This window comes from Impatiens glandulifera, chromosome 1 (genome assembly GCF_907164915.1).
Source record: "Impatiens glandulifera chromosome 1, dImpGla2.1, whole genome shotgun sequence".
Lineage (NCBI taxonomy): Eukaryota > Viridiplantae > Streptophyta > Magnoliopsida > Ericales > Balsaminaceae > Impatiens > Impatiens glandulifera.
The window spans coordinates 31,724,002-31,740,696 of NC_061862.1; the positions used below are offsets into that span (position 1 = coordinate 31,724,002).

General features: G+C 31.2%; 3 protein-coding genes across 4 annotated transcripts; 1 reads left to right on the plus strand and 2 right to left on the minus strand.

Annotated features, from left to right (window-relative positions):
* Positions 1-7,099: 7,099 nt before the first annotated feature.
* On the plus strand, positions 7,100-9,943 carry LOC124921661 (probable protein S-acyltransferase 22). The gene is made up of 9 exons (XM_047462346.1): positions 7,100-7,492; positions 7,611-7,724; positions 7,933-8,178; positions 8,258-8,326; positions 8,404-8,475; positions 8,544-8,672; positions 8,756-8,836; positions 8,904-9,071; positions 9,149-9,943. The coding sequence occupies exons 1-9, from the start codon at positions 7,451-7,453 to the stop codon at positions 9,752-9,754; spliced, it is 1,527 nt and encodes a 508-aa protein (XP_047318302.1). The 5' UTR covers positions 7,100-7,450; the 3' UTR covers positions 9,755-9,943.
* On the minus strand, positions 9,841-13,457 carry LOC124921660 (CSC1-like protein At1g69450). 2 transcript variants are annotated; one of them, XM_047462344.1, is made up of 11 exons: positions 13,163-13,457; positions 12,793-13,088; positions 12,414-12,569; positions 12,246-12,309; positions 11,965-12,174; positions 11,683-11,880; positions 11,315-11,613; positions 10,920-11,196; positions 10,583-10,846; positions 10,284-10,517; positions 9,841-10,206 (listed from the first exon to the last, which is right to left on the minus strand). In XM_047462344.1, the coding sequence occupies exons 2-11, from the start codon at positions 13,062-13,064 to the stop codon at positions 10,030-10,032; spliced, it is 2,151 nt and encodes a 716-aa protein (XP_047318300.1). In that variant the 5' UTR covers positions 13,065-13,088; positions 13,163-13,457; the 3' UTR covers positions 9,841-10,029. The 2 variants fall into 2 exon arrangements, with proteins under 2 accessions (XP_047318300.1, XP_047318301.1); XM_047462345.1 differs by lacking the exon at positions 13,163-13,457 and having other exon boundaries at positions 12,414-12,516; positions 12,793-12,959.
* Positions 13,458-15,056: 1,599 nt separating this feature from the next.
* LOC124921153 (probable xyloglucan 6-xylosyltransferase 3) lies at positions 15,057-16,368 on the minus strand. Its single transcript, XM_047461775.1, has one exon. The coding sequence runs from the start codon at positions 16,305-16,307 to the stop codon at positions 15,099-15,101; it is 1,209 nt and encodes a 402-aa protein (XP_047317731.1). The 5' UTR covers positions 16,308-16,368; the 3' UTR covers positions 15,057-15,098.
* Positions 16,369-16,695: the final 327 nt, after the last annotated feature.

Below are 16,695 nucleotides of genomic sequence, written 5' to 3' on the forward strand. Positions count from 1 at the left end.
TAACATGACTTTTTTTTTTCATTTAGTTTTTTTTTTTAAATCAAAGTTTATTTTGTAAAGTAAAATAGTACAATCTTACATTTATGATTTCATTTCAATTTATAACGAATTTATCTTAAATAAATCATTTCTCTTAAATTATTTAACGAGTTTTTAAGTTGAGACTTATTATTAAAAAAAACTCAAATGTCATGATTATGTTAAGTCATACCATACTAATTTATTGTGGTTATTTTCCTTTAACTGCAGTAAACTATCAATAACAATGTTATTTCTCGTTAATGTTACCCTCTTATATACTAATGCTAGTTATATAAATACCAGATATTTTAGGTCATCCGAACTACATCATCCGAACTACAATCCAAGTTCCTTAGGGTAGATCCACACTTACATAAAGTGTGAATATTCGTCTATGGAATTTGAAGGCTTTAATGGATGCATGCTGAGGATTGAAGAGGAAAAATATCTCTCTTTATATAGAAAGATAACTATTTGCATCTTTCATTTTAGTTGTTTAGGATTATGTGTTAGAGTCACAGTATCATTGAGAATGAATTTTACACTATCGACTGATTTCAAAGTTTAAGGTGTCTTAAGCGAAAATGTATAATAATTTTATATTATAGTTATCAAATTAATTTAGTCTAGTTGATTAATTGTTATATTGACCTGTATCCACCCTATATAAAACAATTTTATTATTTTAAAAAATTAAAAATAAAATAATCAGAATCAAAGAGAACTAAATAAATAACTTTGAGGACAAGTTTAGAAAAAGAATATTACAAATTTACAATGAACAAGGTGTCATCATCTTCAGGGAGAAACAACCGACTGAATTGCCTTCCACCAATTACTAATTGGCTATAAAAGTTGTTTGGATTCTTTTGTATTTTCTTAAATTAATTAATTTTCAAATATTATGGTTGAGTATGACATATGATATAGTCAAAGAAAATAATTTGTCAATTCTTACCAAAAATAAATTGACAAGAGCTGCCGTTTTGTCAACATTTTGTGACCATTTTAAAATGAGAGCAATTTTAGAATCTTTGAGAATTAATAAATCTATATATAACCATATGAAATGTGAAATTAAACTATATATATATTCCTTAATGTGCTATTAATTATTATACACCACTTTGATCTTATCTATGTTTATTATTAGTTTTTTTTTTTAAATTCATCATTTCAAAATTCACTATTGTAGACACTTATACACCTATATACAAACTTAAAAGTAATTTCATTGATATATATATATATTCTTCTTTTAACTAAAGAGTAGTTTGTGTATTAATAAAATTTGAGAAAAAAATGAAGTTATTAATATTATTAGTTTTTGTTATTAGTTTGAAAGTTTTCTTGAATTTAATTGTTGGGTGTAACTATTTTCCTTTTGTTTTTGTACAACGTCTCAACATTAATAATCTTCACTTTATTTTGTGAAATTAAATTAATTTTAATTTTGATGAGGCAAGGTAATGTAATGAGAAGATGTTAGTCAATTACATTATATATTCAAGTTCTATTGCATTATTTGAATTAGAGAATCACCTATAAAATATTTGAATAAATAAATAATATATTTAAATGATAATTTGATAAAATAAGTAATTGATAATAGTAGATACTTTAAATATTATTTGTCAAATAAGGTTTTAGTTCAAATATTAGGCAGATGCATAATATTTGTTTGTTTGGTGAAGGATGAAAACGAGAAATCAAAATGCATCGAGACATCAATGTCAATTTGGTGAGTAGAATGTCACATCATCGACGCAATTTAACTAAAAAATAAAACATTTAAAATTATAATATCAATTCAATGCAACTCAATACCAACTTAGGAAAATAAAAAATCAACACCCACCTATCTATGGGCCATTATTAGGTAACAAAAAGCAACTGAAATTTGGTATTTGTCTTTCATATTTTAACTCAATTAAATACTAATTTCATTTCATTTGAGTTTCTCTCATCCTATATATCAAAAGTCAATCCAAATCATTTTTTTAACAACAAACACTTTATTAAAAAAAACTCAAATGTCATGATTATGTTAAGTCATACCATATTTGGTGTCAGACATAAATTTTTTTATATAACAACTCATTTCAATTATATTATATTGTTTACCATTTTAAATATTTGTTTTTAAGGTTTTGAATGAGAATCAATTCTCTCATATATCTAACTTGTTTTAAAAGAATTTTGTTAGTTAAGCTACTTTAATATGTTAATTTTGCATATTTTAAAATAGTTAAGAGCATGTACATATAATATAGTCGCAAACAATTCTCCGCAAAAAATATCAAAATAAGCAGTAACAAAAAAATGCCCAAATTGAAAATAAAACAACAACATAACCATCTAATTAAGGTCAAAACCTAACCAAACTTGAAAACATTTACATTCCTATCATCTAATCGTTGTCACATCCAATACTTACAAGATCCACAATGGTATCGAACAAAAAATTCTATAAATTTTCTTACTTATACATTACACAATTATTTTTGACAATTATACCAATAAAAATACATGAATATGGTAAAAAATAAATAAATCAAACATCAACTATTGACTTGGGGGCATGAATGATGCATTAAGAGTATATATTCAAAGTTGGAAGGTAAGAACCCACTAATATATTTTTTGGAAAAACAAATTGAAGAAGTAAGCTAATATTGCTATATAATTAGAAGAATCTAGAAAAGTTTATTTAATCATGACTTTCAAACCATATCTCTTTTTTCTTATTATTACAATAATTTTGAATTCATATTGGAAGCAAAACAATTACTTTTTTTTATTATATTAATAAAAAAAATCATGTTTGGCACATTGCTAATATGACAGCAATAACGCACATCAAATGTTCCCTTACCTACAACCCATCAATAATCATATTTACATATATTGCCTCAATATTTAATTATTTTATGATCCTTCTTTTGCCACCCTATAATGGGACCTTTTATGTCCTTTCATAAAAGTATATTTAAATTTTTTCTAAATAAGTTTTTCAATATTATATTATATACATCCAATTAAATAAACCACATACAATACAAAGTCTTCTATCCCATTGATTCCTTAGTCCAATATCTCTTATGGGCTTTGATATTACTTGGGCAGCACAAAATGGATCAATTTATATAAAATTATCAACTAATCATTTGCAGCTTACCAAATTAGGCATTTGTTCGGATTTAGGTTTTTGAAAAAATTTCGAGAGTAAAAAAAGTAATGATTGGTGATGATTTTGAGGAAGTATTGATTATTTTTAGTAAAAGACTTAAAATATATTGATATATATGAATAAAATAAAAAAATAATAATTTAAAATAAAGAGTATTTTAGTATTTTGGTTAATGAAATGAGTGATATAATTGTTGAGAAGTGATTGATTGGAAAATTGATTTTGAATGAGTTTTTTAAAAATACAAGGAGAAGGAGAAGACGGCCTAGGTAAAGAAATTCAATGTAAATTAGAGTGATCATATAATACATACTATATGATCAATTTGTTTCAAATAATAAGCAAGAGTTAATCTCAAATCAATATGAATATCACAATTAGGTGCAATTGGTTATTTGTGAATAATCACAATTTTGGTGACCCAATTTGTTGTCCTTATTTTGACACATAGTGTGTATCTTGTAATTGGATATATTTTAAAAAAATTAAAACCAACCAATATTGTCATAGTAAAATATGAATGGAAAAATATTGTAAAGTGAGACATTGAGTCATACCTAATAATGCGGTTGTTATATTTCTTTTTACTAGAAATCATTTTATTAACTCTGAATTTTGTTCATATATAGTAAAATTTCTTATATCAAAGGTTTTTCAGATTACTGAAATACTTTTCTAAATTTATGGTGCTTTAATTTTTAGGTTTTGTTTGATTTTTTTATATTTAACTATAATCAAGTATACATACAATTCATTAATCAAAATGTCTTTTATTTAATTTATTTTATCGTTATATATTAATATCTTTCAAAAATTTTACCAAAAAAAACTTATCTTTTCAAAATCACAAAGTTTAATTGATGAAATTGTTATAATTTTTTTAATTTTAAAATTTAATTTTAATATTTTTATCAATATAAATCAATTTGTTAATTTTGTTTTTTATTAAATAAAATCATACAAAAATAATAACCAATATCAATCTAGTTCTTTAGAGTTTTTTTATGTTATTTTTTCTATGAATTTTTTTAGTAACATAAATCACTCCATTAATTAATATGTATATATTTATAAAATTTATATTTTAAATACAATAACATATTATAATAATTTAATCATTTATAAACTTAGGCATTCATTAGTGGCTTGAACTAGAGCTGCAAATGAGCCAAGCCGAACTCAAACTTGTTTGAGCTCGAGATCGACTCGAATAATTATTTATTAGCTCGACTCGAGCTCCAACGAATTTATAAATTTGAGCTCGACTCGATTATTATGTACAAGCTCGGCTCGACTATTACCTACAAACTCAGCTCGAAACTTTGAACAAAAATTAAATTTTCAAGTTCATACTCATCTTGAATTCAATCCAAAATTTATTTTCAAAATGAAAATATCAAACTTTCATATTTATTCAAATATAAAACATGATCTTTAAAATGAAAATATGAAATCATTGTAACTATTCAAAATTTCAAAACATGATATATAAAAGAGTTTGTTTCTTCTTCGTCGCTAATTTCCTTAAAAAAAAAAAAAATAGAGTTTCTAAAAGTAAAAATAATAGCGAGAGTAAAATAATAGAATTGTGGGCTTGATATATGGACTTTGAAGAGAGAGTAAAAAAAATATTTGTTTTAAGTTTTTAATATTAAAATAAATAAAAATTATATTATATATTACCATGCTCAAAAAAGCTCGACAAACAATCATACTAATACAAATATTATACGAGGTCGAGCTCGACTCGAATATTAAAGAGTCGACTTAAATCGAGTTTTGACCGAGCGGCTCACAACCAACTAGGCTCATTTGCCGCCCTAAGTTGAACTATGTAAAAAATATATTGATGGAGAATGATTTTAAGTATTTTTGGTAAAAAAAAATTAAAAAAATTTTAATATTATAATTAATGAATTGAGTATTAAGATAGAAAAAAATAATATAACAATTTGGTTAAAATTATTTTAAAAAATCTCAATCCAATCAATCCAACTCAACCAAACCTTAAATACCCTATTTTAGTTTATTTTTATAATCAAATAAAATTTATTTAAAAAATTTAACATGAAACAACCAAACCCTAGTTTATTAGGGTTTATCTTTATGCGTGGCTTGTGTTGCATACGAATTGATGAATTAATATGCTTGCATTAAAATTTCAAATAGAGTTGACCAAATAAACTAACAAAAGTCAAAAGAGATAAAGTAATTAATATAATTATTAGTTGGCATGTTACATTCATTCTCTACCAAAATCGAGATTTATCTTTCCAACGCATAACTATCCTATACAAGTGGTTCAATTTCGGGACTTGAATCTAAAATCTATTTTTCTTATTTGAATTTATGCTAAATTTTTGACACACATATTCATACCAAAAAAATTAATAATATAGTATTTTATGTGGCCTTACACTATAGTCTGAGATTCCGGTGGATGTAGATAACTTTAATTAGATACAAATACAATGTTATATTTTTTGAATAAAAAAATACATTATAAATTATTAGTTGAAATAACCCATAAAAGAACAAACCCTATTTATTTCACCAACGGTATATTAATAAATGATTGATGTTTTTCTTCATTCTATCATATTAGGTTAATAATTAATGTACGTAGTAGTAGTTAAAATAATTAGAACACATACATTTTAAATAAACATAGGGGCACGTGATTACAACCTAGCTACTATCTTAGCTTCAACTGTTCCATTTTTTTAGATCCTGTTTGATGCAAACTATATAATCCATTATACCTTTAAAAACATTTTTTTTTTTTAAATTCATTTAAATTATTAATTAAAATATTTTTTCTATATTTTATAAATTTAATTACTTCAAATATTTCCACATCAAATAAGTTTTTTTTTTTTTTCAAATAATTCAAGATTAAAAGGGATTTATTTTCAGAGATAGATTAATTTGATGTTGTTTTTTTTTATTAAAAGATTTATATATTCATATTTGTTTTTTTTAATTCATTAATTAAAATATTATTATTTTATTTTTATAAAATTAAATTATATATCTATTGTTTTATTTTATATTAATTATTTTTAGTTAAATTAATGTACCTATTAGTAGTTAATAATTAATGTATTGGTTTAGCTTCAACTGTTCCATTTCTTTTAAATCTTGTTTGATGTGAACTATATATATATATAAATTATAATCCATTATACCATTAACAAACACTTCTTTTAAAACAAAAAATCATTTAAATTATTAATTAAATATTTTATTTCTATATTGTATAAAGTTAATTACTACAAATATTTCTATTTCAAATAAGTTTTTTTTCCTTCAAATAATCCAAAATATAGAGTTTATAATCCAAAATTCTATAAAGATAATTGATTAATTTTATTAATTTTATTATCAATCAAAATCATTTAAAACATTCCAATTTTTTTTTTGGTAAAATTTAAATAAAAAATATTATAATAATTCAACAAATTATAACTAAAATAATTTTTTTTTCAAAGAATCTAATAACCGGAAATCGATCAAGCTCTATTTTTGTAGGTAAAAAAAAAAGGATAATAAATACAAAAGTGTAATTACAAGAGTAAATACAAATGAGAGTTGTTGGCAATTACACAAATTTGGCTTATTTAAAAACTAAGATTCCAAAATGAAACTTAATATACTATATATTTCAATCAAAAGAAAAAAAATAATTTGTTTTGAAGCTAAAGTGACACATGATTTCTCATCATGAAAAAAGGGACGAAAATAACCAAACAGAAAGTAAAAGGAGGATGTAGGGTAACTAGGTAATTTAATTATTATTTAGGTTTCTTACAAAATTAATTACACTCATCTTCTTCTTTTCTCTAGTCATCACAAGTCACAAAAAGGCAACCAAAATTCACCCTATTTCAATGAAGAGTGTTGAAATCATTATTCTTCTTCTTCCTTCTTCTTCTCCTTCTTTGGTGGGATAGTAGAATTAGTAGTAGTAATAGATTAAAGCAGTGAGCTTTTTGTTAATTTTGTCTCGCATTTTCGTTTGCCCATACACACCACCATCATCATTCTCACTCTTCTCGCGGCCCACAACTGTTTTGAGAAAAATCCAACCATCCAACATCCCCCATTTCTCTTTTTTCTCGATCATGGCCGGAGCTTAGAACAGATCAAATCCAATCCAATCCAATCCAATCAAAAGGGCAAAGAGATTGATTGCTTCACGAATACACCTGCCCCCCTTTTGCTATCTCCAATTCAAAGATGAGGCGCCATGGATGGCAGCTTCCTTATCACCCTCTTCAGGTTTCTTTCTCTCTAATCACATCTTGTTTTCAAATACCCAATTGGGTCTGTCGTCTCTTTTGTTGATCGTTTGTTTTTTGCTTTGTGGGTTTGGTTTGGTTTGGTTTGGTTTGTGCAGGTTGTTGCTGTTTCTGTATTTCTGGCATTGGGTGTTGCTTTCTATGTGTTTATTGCTCCCTTTGTGGGAGAAACTCTTTTTCAGCATATTGCTATAGGAATCTACACTCCTTTGGTAAGTTATGTAAGAAGAAGAATCTATTTGTTTTTATGTCTCTAATGGGTTTGTTTAATCTTTCCCCCGATCACTTGTTTTTTCTGCTTGTTGGGTTCTGATCTGTCACTTCTCTTTTTCAAAATATTCGATTTGTTTGTTTGCCACTTAATAAATAATGTAGCTCAAGAACAAGAAGATGACAGTCTAGATCTTTTGGTTTTTGTAGATTGTATGTTCGGTCAGCTTATACATATGGTGCACAGCAGCTGATCCTGCAGACCCTGGTGTCTTCTTAAAGTCGAAAAAACATTTGAAGATTAATTCAGATGGAACTACCAGAAACAACAAATCATCATCAGACATTAATGCATCTCATTATATTTGCAGCTGTTCAAACGTTTGCGAAGAACAACAACAACAACGACAAGCAAACGAAGATGGGATGTTCTACTGTAATTTATGTGAAGTAGAGGTGGTTATGCATAGATTAATTAACAATTGAATTATCTGTTATATAAAATTATTAACCATAAGCTCATTTGTGGAAGAAGGTGTTCAAGTACAGCAAACATTGTAGAGTCTGTGATAAATGTGTCGACCAATTCGATCACCACTGCAGGGTATTTTACTGATACTTTCTTCTTCTCGTTTTTTTCGAAAGCTTATTCTCTTATATAAATGTTAACTTTGTTTGCAGTGGCTGAATAACTGCGTTGGCAAAAGGAATTACCATAAGTTTTTCACCTTAATTGTCTCTTCCCTTCTATTGGTAAGATTTTCATCATCTACAATGGAGTTCATTATAAATATTGATTGTTGGAGTTTGTAAGATTGCAGCTTATACTGCAATGGTCAACTGGAATCCTAGTTTTGGTTAACTGTTTTACTAAGCAAAATCATTTCTCTTCTGAGATCACTTCCAAATTGGGAAGCAGCTTCTCTTTACTTCCTTTCGTTGTTGTCGTGGTGAGTCTCGATTCAAATATTGATTGTTTGTTCTCGATTCGGCGTCGAACCATATTCAAATATTGATTGTTTGTTCTCGACAGGCTGTCTGCACCATCTTGGCCATGGTTGCCACTCTTCCATTAGCTCAACTTCTCTTCTTCCATATTCTTCTCATAAAGAAGGTAGGCATCTCATCTTTGCTAGTTCTCTTCATTGAATTAATACTCATTTGTTGGTTGTTTAATTCAGGGAATAAGCACATATGATTATATAATAGCTTTAAGAGAACAAGATCAACAGAGTCCTCAAATGTCACCTGCTAGTTCCTCCATTACTGGATTAAGCAGTGTAAGCTCTCTTAACAACTTCCATAGAGCTGCTTGGTGCACGCCTCCACATATGTTGCTCGAAGATCAGGTACGTGTTACCCATTGTTTATCGCACTTCAATGGTCGTTTTTTTGGGTTTTGACGAATGTCTCGATCTTTTGTTAGTTCGACGTGGTTTCTGCTGATACCATATCTGTTAATTCACTGGGAAAGAATAAAATGAAGATGAAGAAGAAAGGGGATAGTAAAAGAGGTGCAGGTTCTGTAAAGATCAGTCCTTGGGCTTTAGCTCGATTAAACGCAGAAGACGTAGTAAAGGCTGCTGCGGATGCAAGAAAAAAGTCTAAGATTTTGCGGCCAGTAGACTTTGTGGTCCAGCAACAAAAACAAGCTTCTATCAATTTGGAATCTCGATTGAGTTTGGAAATATCGAGTCCTTCGGTTATTGCAGCTTCTTCTCCTGATAGCTGTGGTATGGACTCTCCTCCTCGCTTGTTTGGACCGTTTCGTGGCTCGACTTCGTCGGTTGCTAACGATGCACGAGGGCTTACGGGTGTATCGAATTGTATGATGCCGGCTGAGGAGCATATTTCGTGGTCAAGATCGACTAGTGATGGGTATGAAGCTTCTGGGGGCGAAGATAGTGATCAGTTTCCGTCCACGATAAACTTGACTAATAGACAGTCTGTTTTTGATCGGGACGAGATAAGACTGGTTAGCTTAAGGGATTTGGCTTCGTCCAGCCATGGTCATAGTAGGAATAATCTGTAGAGAAGAAGATGAGGGGAAGTATGGGTTTGTATGGTTTTTCAAACCCAGAAAGGAAGAAAGACAGGATGCCATATAATGTTTTCAAATTGGGACAAAAACCATTCTTGCTTGAAATCATTCATTTCACAATCATGGTTGTATTTGATATTGCTGTAACATTATATATGCATGAGTTCAAGTTCATTACTCCAGAATTATTGCAAACAGTCAAAAACAATAACTGAAAACAGGAAAACACAAATATAATAATAGGAAGTCCGTGTTAATACCGTGGATCAGACATGGAAGAACTCAGGAGATAGGAGAGGATAAGTAGAGCTTCCAGTGTCGCTAGTTGTTGAGTAACGCATTGGCAAGAACGCTGGGTCTTCATACGAAGTCGTCATCTTTCCATAGAAGTTATTCATTCTGTAATGATCTTTCATGTCTTCTCTGTCCTTCTTTATCAAACTCTGTCACCAAAATCATTGAATGACTTCAAAACTGGATAAAATTATTACATAAGAAAGTTGTTGAATGAGTTAGTTACCTCGGCTGAGTATCCATGGAAATTCGGAAGAAAACGTTTCCGACAATAGGAGTTGAAGATAAGCGTCGCTGCAGGAAGAGGGAACACCAAACTGGCAGCCACTGGAAGCTTCTTAGCTGTAAATATCCCCACAGCAATTGCATGCATAAGTAGTAATGAGAATATCATACAGTTATGAACAATTGGCCAAAATCTCCCTGCAGTCTCAAACCTAGGAGCATACACATTTAATATCTGCACCAACAAAGAGCAACGGTTTTAGGTCTTCCTTAACAGCAATTATACATTCATAAGCATACCTGGTTACGATAAACAATGTAGGCCATGCAGAAGTAGATCAAGAGGAAAGGAAGAATGAGAGGGGCGAGGAAGAAATAAGTAATACCCAACAGTCCCAACAAAAGAAACCTCGGGATGTCGCGATGATAACGCAAATCGGGGACTTCAAATTTACTACTGCAATGTTTCTTTATCAGGCTGCTTATAAGAGGGAACAACTGGAGGAGTTCTATTGAAGCACTTGTCCAACCAGAGGTAACAACATAAGCAATAAAGAAAGAACCCTGCCAAAAAGATTTAGTCACATTTTTTTAATGCTCTCGAGGAAAAAATTGTTTGTAAGGCTCATTATCCTACCTGGGTAGGAACAAGTACACCGAGCTTATAAGGGAGAGATTTGGGGTCCAAGAATATGGAAATGTTGTTCAAGGCACTTCCAGAAAGCACATTGGCAAAGAACACATTCCATACTGTAAACCAAACAACCTTTTCGCTAGCACTTCTCATAATCTGGCTGTAAGATATGTAGCCTTGGACCGACGAGAAGAGCCACATGATTGGGGGAACCATTTTTATGAATAACAGAAGAATAAGACTAGGAAGATAACCTGTCACAATTTCAGAAACAGCTTTCCTGCCAACCACAATACAAAGATTATGAGAAGCTCATCTGGATGCTGATTTGAATTAGATAATGCTATTATGTATTGATGGCATAGCGGGTAAAGGGAGGGAAAAAAGATGTAACATACACAGATAGAATTCCATCAAGGAAGGGAAACCAAGCTTCTATCTGGTCAAGGTTAGTGAGACCTTGCACGATTACCACGGGAATGAGAAACAATATGGTGAAAATGATGCATGAGAATATGACAACCAGCCTAGAAATCCATCTTCCCATGAAAGTAAACGAAAATTTAGGCCAGTAGACATCATGAGGCTCGGGTGCCTGCTCCCCTACCCATTCTGTCGGGTTAGTCGATTGTTGCATGGAGAGAGCAGTTGCAGCACCATAGCGAGACTTAAATGAAACAAAGGCAGCCCTCACTTCCTACACAAAGACAAGCAGAAGGTCACAAAGGACTTTATTTGAGATCTTCTAAATCAGTGAAACACATACTGTTTTCTCTGCAGTCTCCAACCGTTCCAATCTCAAATGCTCCTCTAAAGTTCCCAACCTCGTTTCATAATGGTGTAAATGATGATCATTTCGCCTCAAGAGTTCCAATAATCCACAAAAGCATCCTTTCTTAACATTTTGCCTATTTCGTTCTGTTCGTAAGTGAGTAATCCTTCCGTATACATTATGCATTTCATTCTACACAACCAAGAGTAGGAAACAGCTACAGTAGTGGAGTGGAATGACCCAGGAAAACTAATCTTGACAGAAGCTAGAACTTACCATGAGATTTCGTATTCTGCTCGTTCGACAAACCACCACATACGACAAAAAGGTAGACGGGTGATATTCTCTAAAGAAGCTTTCCAAACTGGCACTGACACTGCTTCCATGAGAAACAGGGATACTACGAACTAAAATGGTGAACTGATGTGGCTGAGGTTTGGACATGTAGAAATAAGCAACCCTCTTTGCAGATACATAGAGAAACTCCTGAAGAATCCTAAACTTATGATGTCGTTCCATGTATGTCACCAACAAATAATAAAAAAACCGACACTTACATGATAAAGCAGGTAACAAATGAAGATTGTAAGAACATATACAGCACCAAAGTGGAACCATAACCTGCCATAGAGAAAATTAACCAAGAAAACATCTTTACCTTAAGAATACATGTCAGTTATACTTCATTTTCATAAAATGAAGAAGAAGAAGATAAATGGAGTCACCTATTCGAGCCATTGTTCACATTTGAGATACTAAATACATCCAACGAGTCATTCGTGATATTTTGAAAGTCAATATTTTCCAACTGGTTTCCTAAGCAGTTCACTGGAAGAAGAACAAAGAGCCCAATGATCCCAGCAACACAAAATACTCTCAAACTGCATTATTTAGATGAGAAAAGAAAAAAAATGAATTTGCACCAAGACAAGACAAAACATAATAAAGAAATGAACTCCAATTATTAGCATATTTCCACTCTAAGATTAACCTTACAATGATCATTTCAAATGATAACATATCTAGATCATCATTAGACATTACCTATCTCATTTTTTCATTCAAAAAAATGAAATCCCCTGTTGTATTTGGCAATAGGATTACCAGAAAATAATAATGCGCATAAACACAACAGCATCCAAGCCCGAGGATTCTAGAAGTTCATCCTCCGTTGCTTTCCACGCCTTTCTCATCCATCCTGGAGCAGGTAATAGATGCTCCACTTTGAAACGGTTTCTAATTCCTTCAGCCAACATCCTTGGAGCATAAACATTATAATAACCAGGTTTCTTCCTCAAGTAAGAATATAAAGTAAAGAATGTTATACACAGAGCAAAATTGATCCCAACAGATGTCAGGAGTGCATAAACAAGCATTTCCACACCGAATAATCAGCTTATCTGCATCAAATATGTTGTTCCTTTTAGGTTTAAGATCAAAAGACTAAGATAATTAAGAAGATGAAAGGACTTACAGTGGCGCTATTGAGCGGGTAATGAAATTGGGAGGAGTGCGTATGGTTTGATAGAAAGGGAAATAAGAGATTGGAGCTTCATGGAGAAAAGATCAAGCGTCTTCAGACACAAGATTCAAACAAACAAACGCGTGTTAGAGAAGCTTGATTTTGGTTTTGGATGCTTGCGGGAGTCGACAGTTGAAGCTTCCTTAAGACTGTTGAGAGAATCTGATGAATTGGTTTGGGAAATGTCAACGGTCAAAGGAGAGAGAGAGAAGGGCGGTGGATATGCCGATCGCCGCCATTGATACTTCTTCGTCTTCTTCTTCCCGGTGGCAGGGTGTGCTGTTTCAATGAGGTGGCGCCAAATACATGGAGAAAGAACATTAATTAATTAATTAATTAGTTAGTTAATAATAATAAATTAGAAGATTACAAAATTCATAAATATCCTTCCTTTGACTTTCGTACATTTTAATTTTAACAATTTTATGCTTAATAGTTGCTCTATCTTAAATGAACGTCTTGCTTATTCGCTTATCGCTTATTCGGGTTTATGCCTATCTGATTACCGACCTAATTATTTTTTGGTGCACTATCTAGTTCGAAAGAAATTGTCGAACTTTCACTTTGTAGTCGTTTGATACGCATCATTCGTAATGTTATTTTTATGATGTTTTCTGATATTCATTTTTGAAATTCGATTAAGTCTGTTGGGGAGTTAATCGTTTTTTCGAGAATTTATGAACTCGATAACATATTGAATAACGTTTTTAGTTTTATTTCTTTGTTTTCTATTTTTTATTTTTATTTGTTTTTATTTTTATTTATGTCATATTTTTCGTTGGGTTCAAACGAGTTTATCATTTTTAATATACATTTATATTAAAAAAAGTTAATATTTAGTAGAATAAAGAAAATGATGACAGGTAGGGCATTTTTGTTTAAATATTAATTATTAAAATATATTTAATTCAATAAAAAAATCTCAAATAATTCATTTTTCTTCCATCATGCTATTTTTAATTTAAATAACACCTTATCAAACATGCTCAAAGAATTTGAAAGTATATTAAAATATCCTTACAAAGTTTGATTGGATTGGTGGGAGACTTGTAAATTTCCTTAAACAATTTTTTATTAGATACAATTTTGAAAAAAAAAATCAATTAATAAATTATTTTTCTATATAAAGGGGTAATTTGAATGAAAGTTAGTTTCATTTCAACCAACTGATTAAAATGCATTAAAAAACACACATCCACAATGAAGAGTTGCATTCTTTCCTCTTTTGTAATGAGATTACTCACAAAAATCCAATTCAAATGCATTTATTTTTAAAAAAATTATTTGATTGAATCAAACAAGTAATTCAATTAATGATAATGGAAAGCTAATTATCTTTTCATGATCAAGATACTTGTGAATAATTCAACACATGATTTCCCAAATCCAATTGTTAAACTTGGCATGATCCATCATATTCACCATAGGTTTCAAATTGGTCACTCGAAAATAATATGTCACTTCACTTAATATACCATAAAAAAAATCTCCAAACAGTGTTCCATTATTGCAAACACAGGTATACACCACTAAAAAAATTACCATATCAATGAAACCTTTTTATTCTAATAAATCATACATTTTGCCAGAGACTAAATTTTAAAATTTTTAATATGAAAGAGCTTTGTCTCTCTGTTTCATTTCTGAATAATCAGCAATTAGGTTACAATCAATATATTCATTTGTGAAGGCAATCTTAACCTTTTGGACATGTTCTTTGGCTCACAAACATGTCTTTTGTTGATGTCTTTGATGTGTCTTGAACACCCAATTTCTGAAACTTGTAAGGAAACCAATTTTTGCATTTACACAGAAGAAACTGGTTAAATTTTCTCATAACAATTCATTCCCTCCAAGAATTGAATTTCTAACATCAAACTCCAAAGCCCTAGTTAGAAGAAGTATCATTCCTTATCCTCTTGATCTTAGAACTCAACAACCCTCTATGTCCATAACCATATAAATTAAGCACCTGATTATCTGCAAAATTGAAAGCTCTTTCCATCCCTTTCAAGCATCTCTCAACAGAGTAATCTCCATAACTTCCACAAGGTTTACAACCCACAAAGTGTGTCACAAATGGCCATCTCTCGTCCCCAAATCCCGCCCTGTTTTTCTCAATCATCTCCTCATACCTATCAACTATCCCTTCCCAATATCCATGCAAGTAATAAGAATTCTCAATGAACACCTTCTTCATAATCCACTTATCTTCTTTCTCTTTGATTAACAAGTATATCAATGCAGATTGATCATCAGCCTCAAATAACGGTCTACCCTTGAGATTCTCTGTCAAAATCTTCCCTGCTTCTTCTCTAATCTTACCCTTTGGACCCATTGGTGCCCAAGCATCAAGCAAATCTAATGACCATTGACAGTTCCTCATTAAGAAACTACCTGTGTTTAAAGCAACCCATGATTTCTCATTAAACAATAGGTTAGGATACCCATGAATGACTAGATTGTGATTTTCATACTTAGAAACAGGGATTTCGAATATCATGTCTGTAAACAAAGCATCACTGTCCATCCACCATAGCCATTCAACTTCCGGATGAGCAAGGAGTAAGCTCCTGAGCAATGGAAGCTTTGCCCAATACCCAGAAAGCTCTGTGTCTAAATGTGCCAAATTGTAAACTATTTCCATTCCGTGAATCCGACAATAATCAATTTTGTTCTTAATCGATTTCAATAGATAATGATCCCCAATTGGGTTCTTGCACGGGCTTGGCTGTGATCCTGTTACAAGTAAAATACGAGGTTTCCCATTTACATAATTAGGGAAATTAGGATTCTGATTAAGCCAGATTTCGCGATCTTTATCCCAATTGCTGATTTTAGGTCCTAGAGAGTATGTCGTATTGGAAATCCGCGAGGGTTCGTCGTCTAGATCGGCGCCGGATCGGATTTCGGCGACAATACGATTTGCCTCCTTTAGAAGCTCTTGCTGACGATGATCGTTCGGGTCAGGTAATCGGTTGACGCCAATAGTGCCGCGAAGGACGAGGATGGTGACAATGCCGCAGAGGATTGTGATCTTGAGGTTGCTTGAAGACTTTTGGGTACGGCGGCGACGGGGACCAATGGGGGTGGTCATGGGTAAGGGTTGGGAGGTTGCTCCGGCGGAAAAGTCACTTTTCAGGGCCGTGAAATGACCCATTTTGATCGCCGGCCGGTGAATCAATAGTCTACTCTTTTATTACAAGGATTGTGTCGTGTGGATGAGTAGAAATCGAAGCTCAAACAGATTCATTGAATTTGAACAATGGAGAACTTTTCCCACAAATGAAACTAGGACAGGGATATATGCATATATTTCATTCCTGTTAAGGCAGATCTGCATGCGCATTATAATGGGGGACTATTAGTTAGAATTATAAATAAATTTAATTAAATTTTGTACTTTTAAATTAAAGTTATCAAGAACTAATGTTTTCTTCCATAATTCATGAGAAGTCTTTTGGACTAATTAGGTATATATATCA

What these genes read in the sequence shown, in the direction of transcription:
- LOC124921661 (XM_047462346.1), top strand. Translation starts at nt 7,451, where the DNA reads ATGAGGCGCCATGGATGGCAGCTTCCTTATCACCCTCTTCAG. An exon ending in TTCCTTATCACCCTCTTCAG is followed by an intron (nt 7,493 to 7,610) that starts GTTTCTTTCTCT and finishes TGGTTTGTGCAG; the next exon opens with GTTGTTGCTGTTTCTGTATT. An exon ending in TTGTCTCTTCCCTTCTATTG is followed by an intron (nt 8,476 to 8,543) that starts GTAAGATTTTCA and finishes GTAAGATTGCAG; the next exon opens with CTTATACTGCAATGGTCAAC.
- LOC124921660 (XM_047462344.1), bottom strand. Translation starts at nt 13,064, where the DNA reads ATGCTTGTTTATGCACTCCTGACATCTGTTGGGATCAATTTTGCTCTG. An exon ending in GTGAACAATGGCTCGAATAG is followed by an intron (nt 12,310 to 12,413) that starts GTGACTCCATTT and finishes TCTCTATGGCAG; the next exon opens with GTTATGGTTCCACTTTGGTG. An exon ending in TTTGTTACCTGCTTTATCAT is followed by an intron (nt 12,175 to 12,245) that starts GTAAGTGTCGGT and finishes AGGATTCTTCAG; the next exon opens with GAGTTTCTCTATGTATCTGC.
- LOC124921153 (XM_047461775.1), bottom strand. Translation starts at nt 16,307, where the DNA reads ATGACCACCCCCATTGGTCCCCGTCGCCGCCGTACCCAAAAGTCTTCA.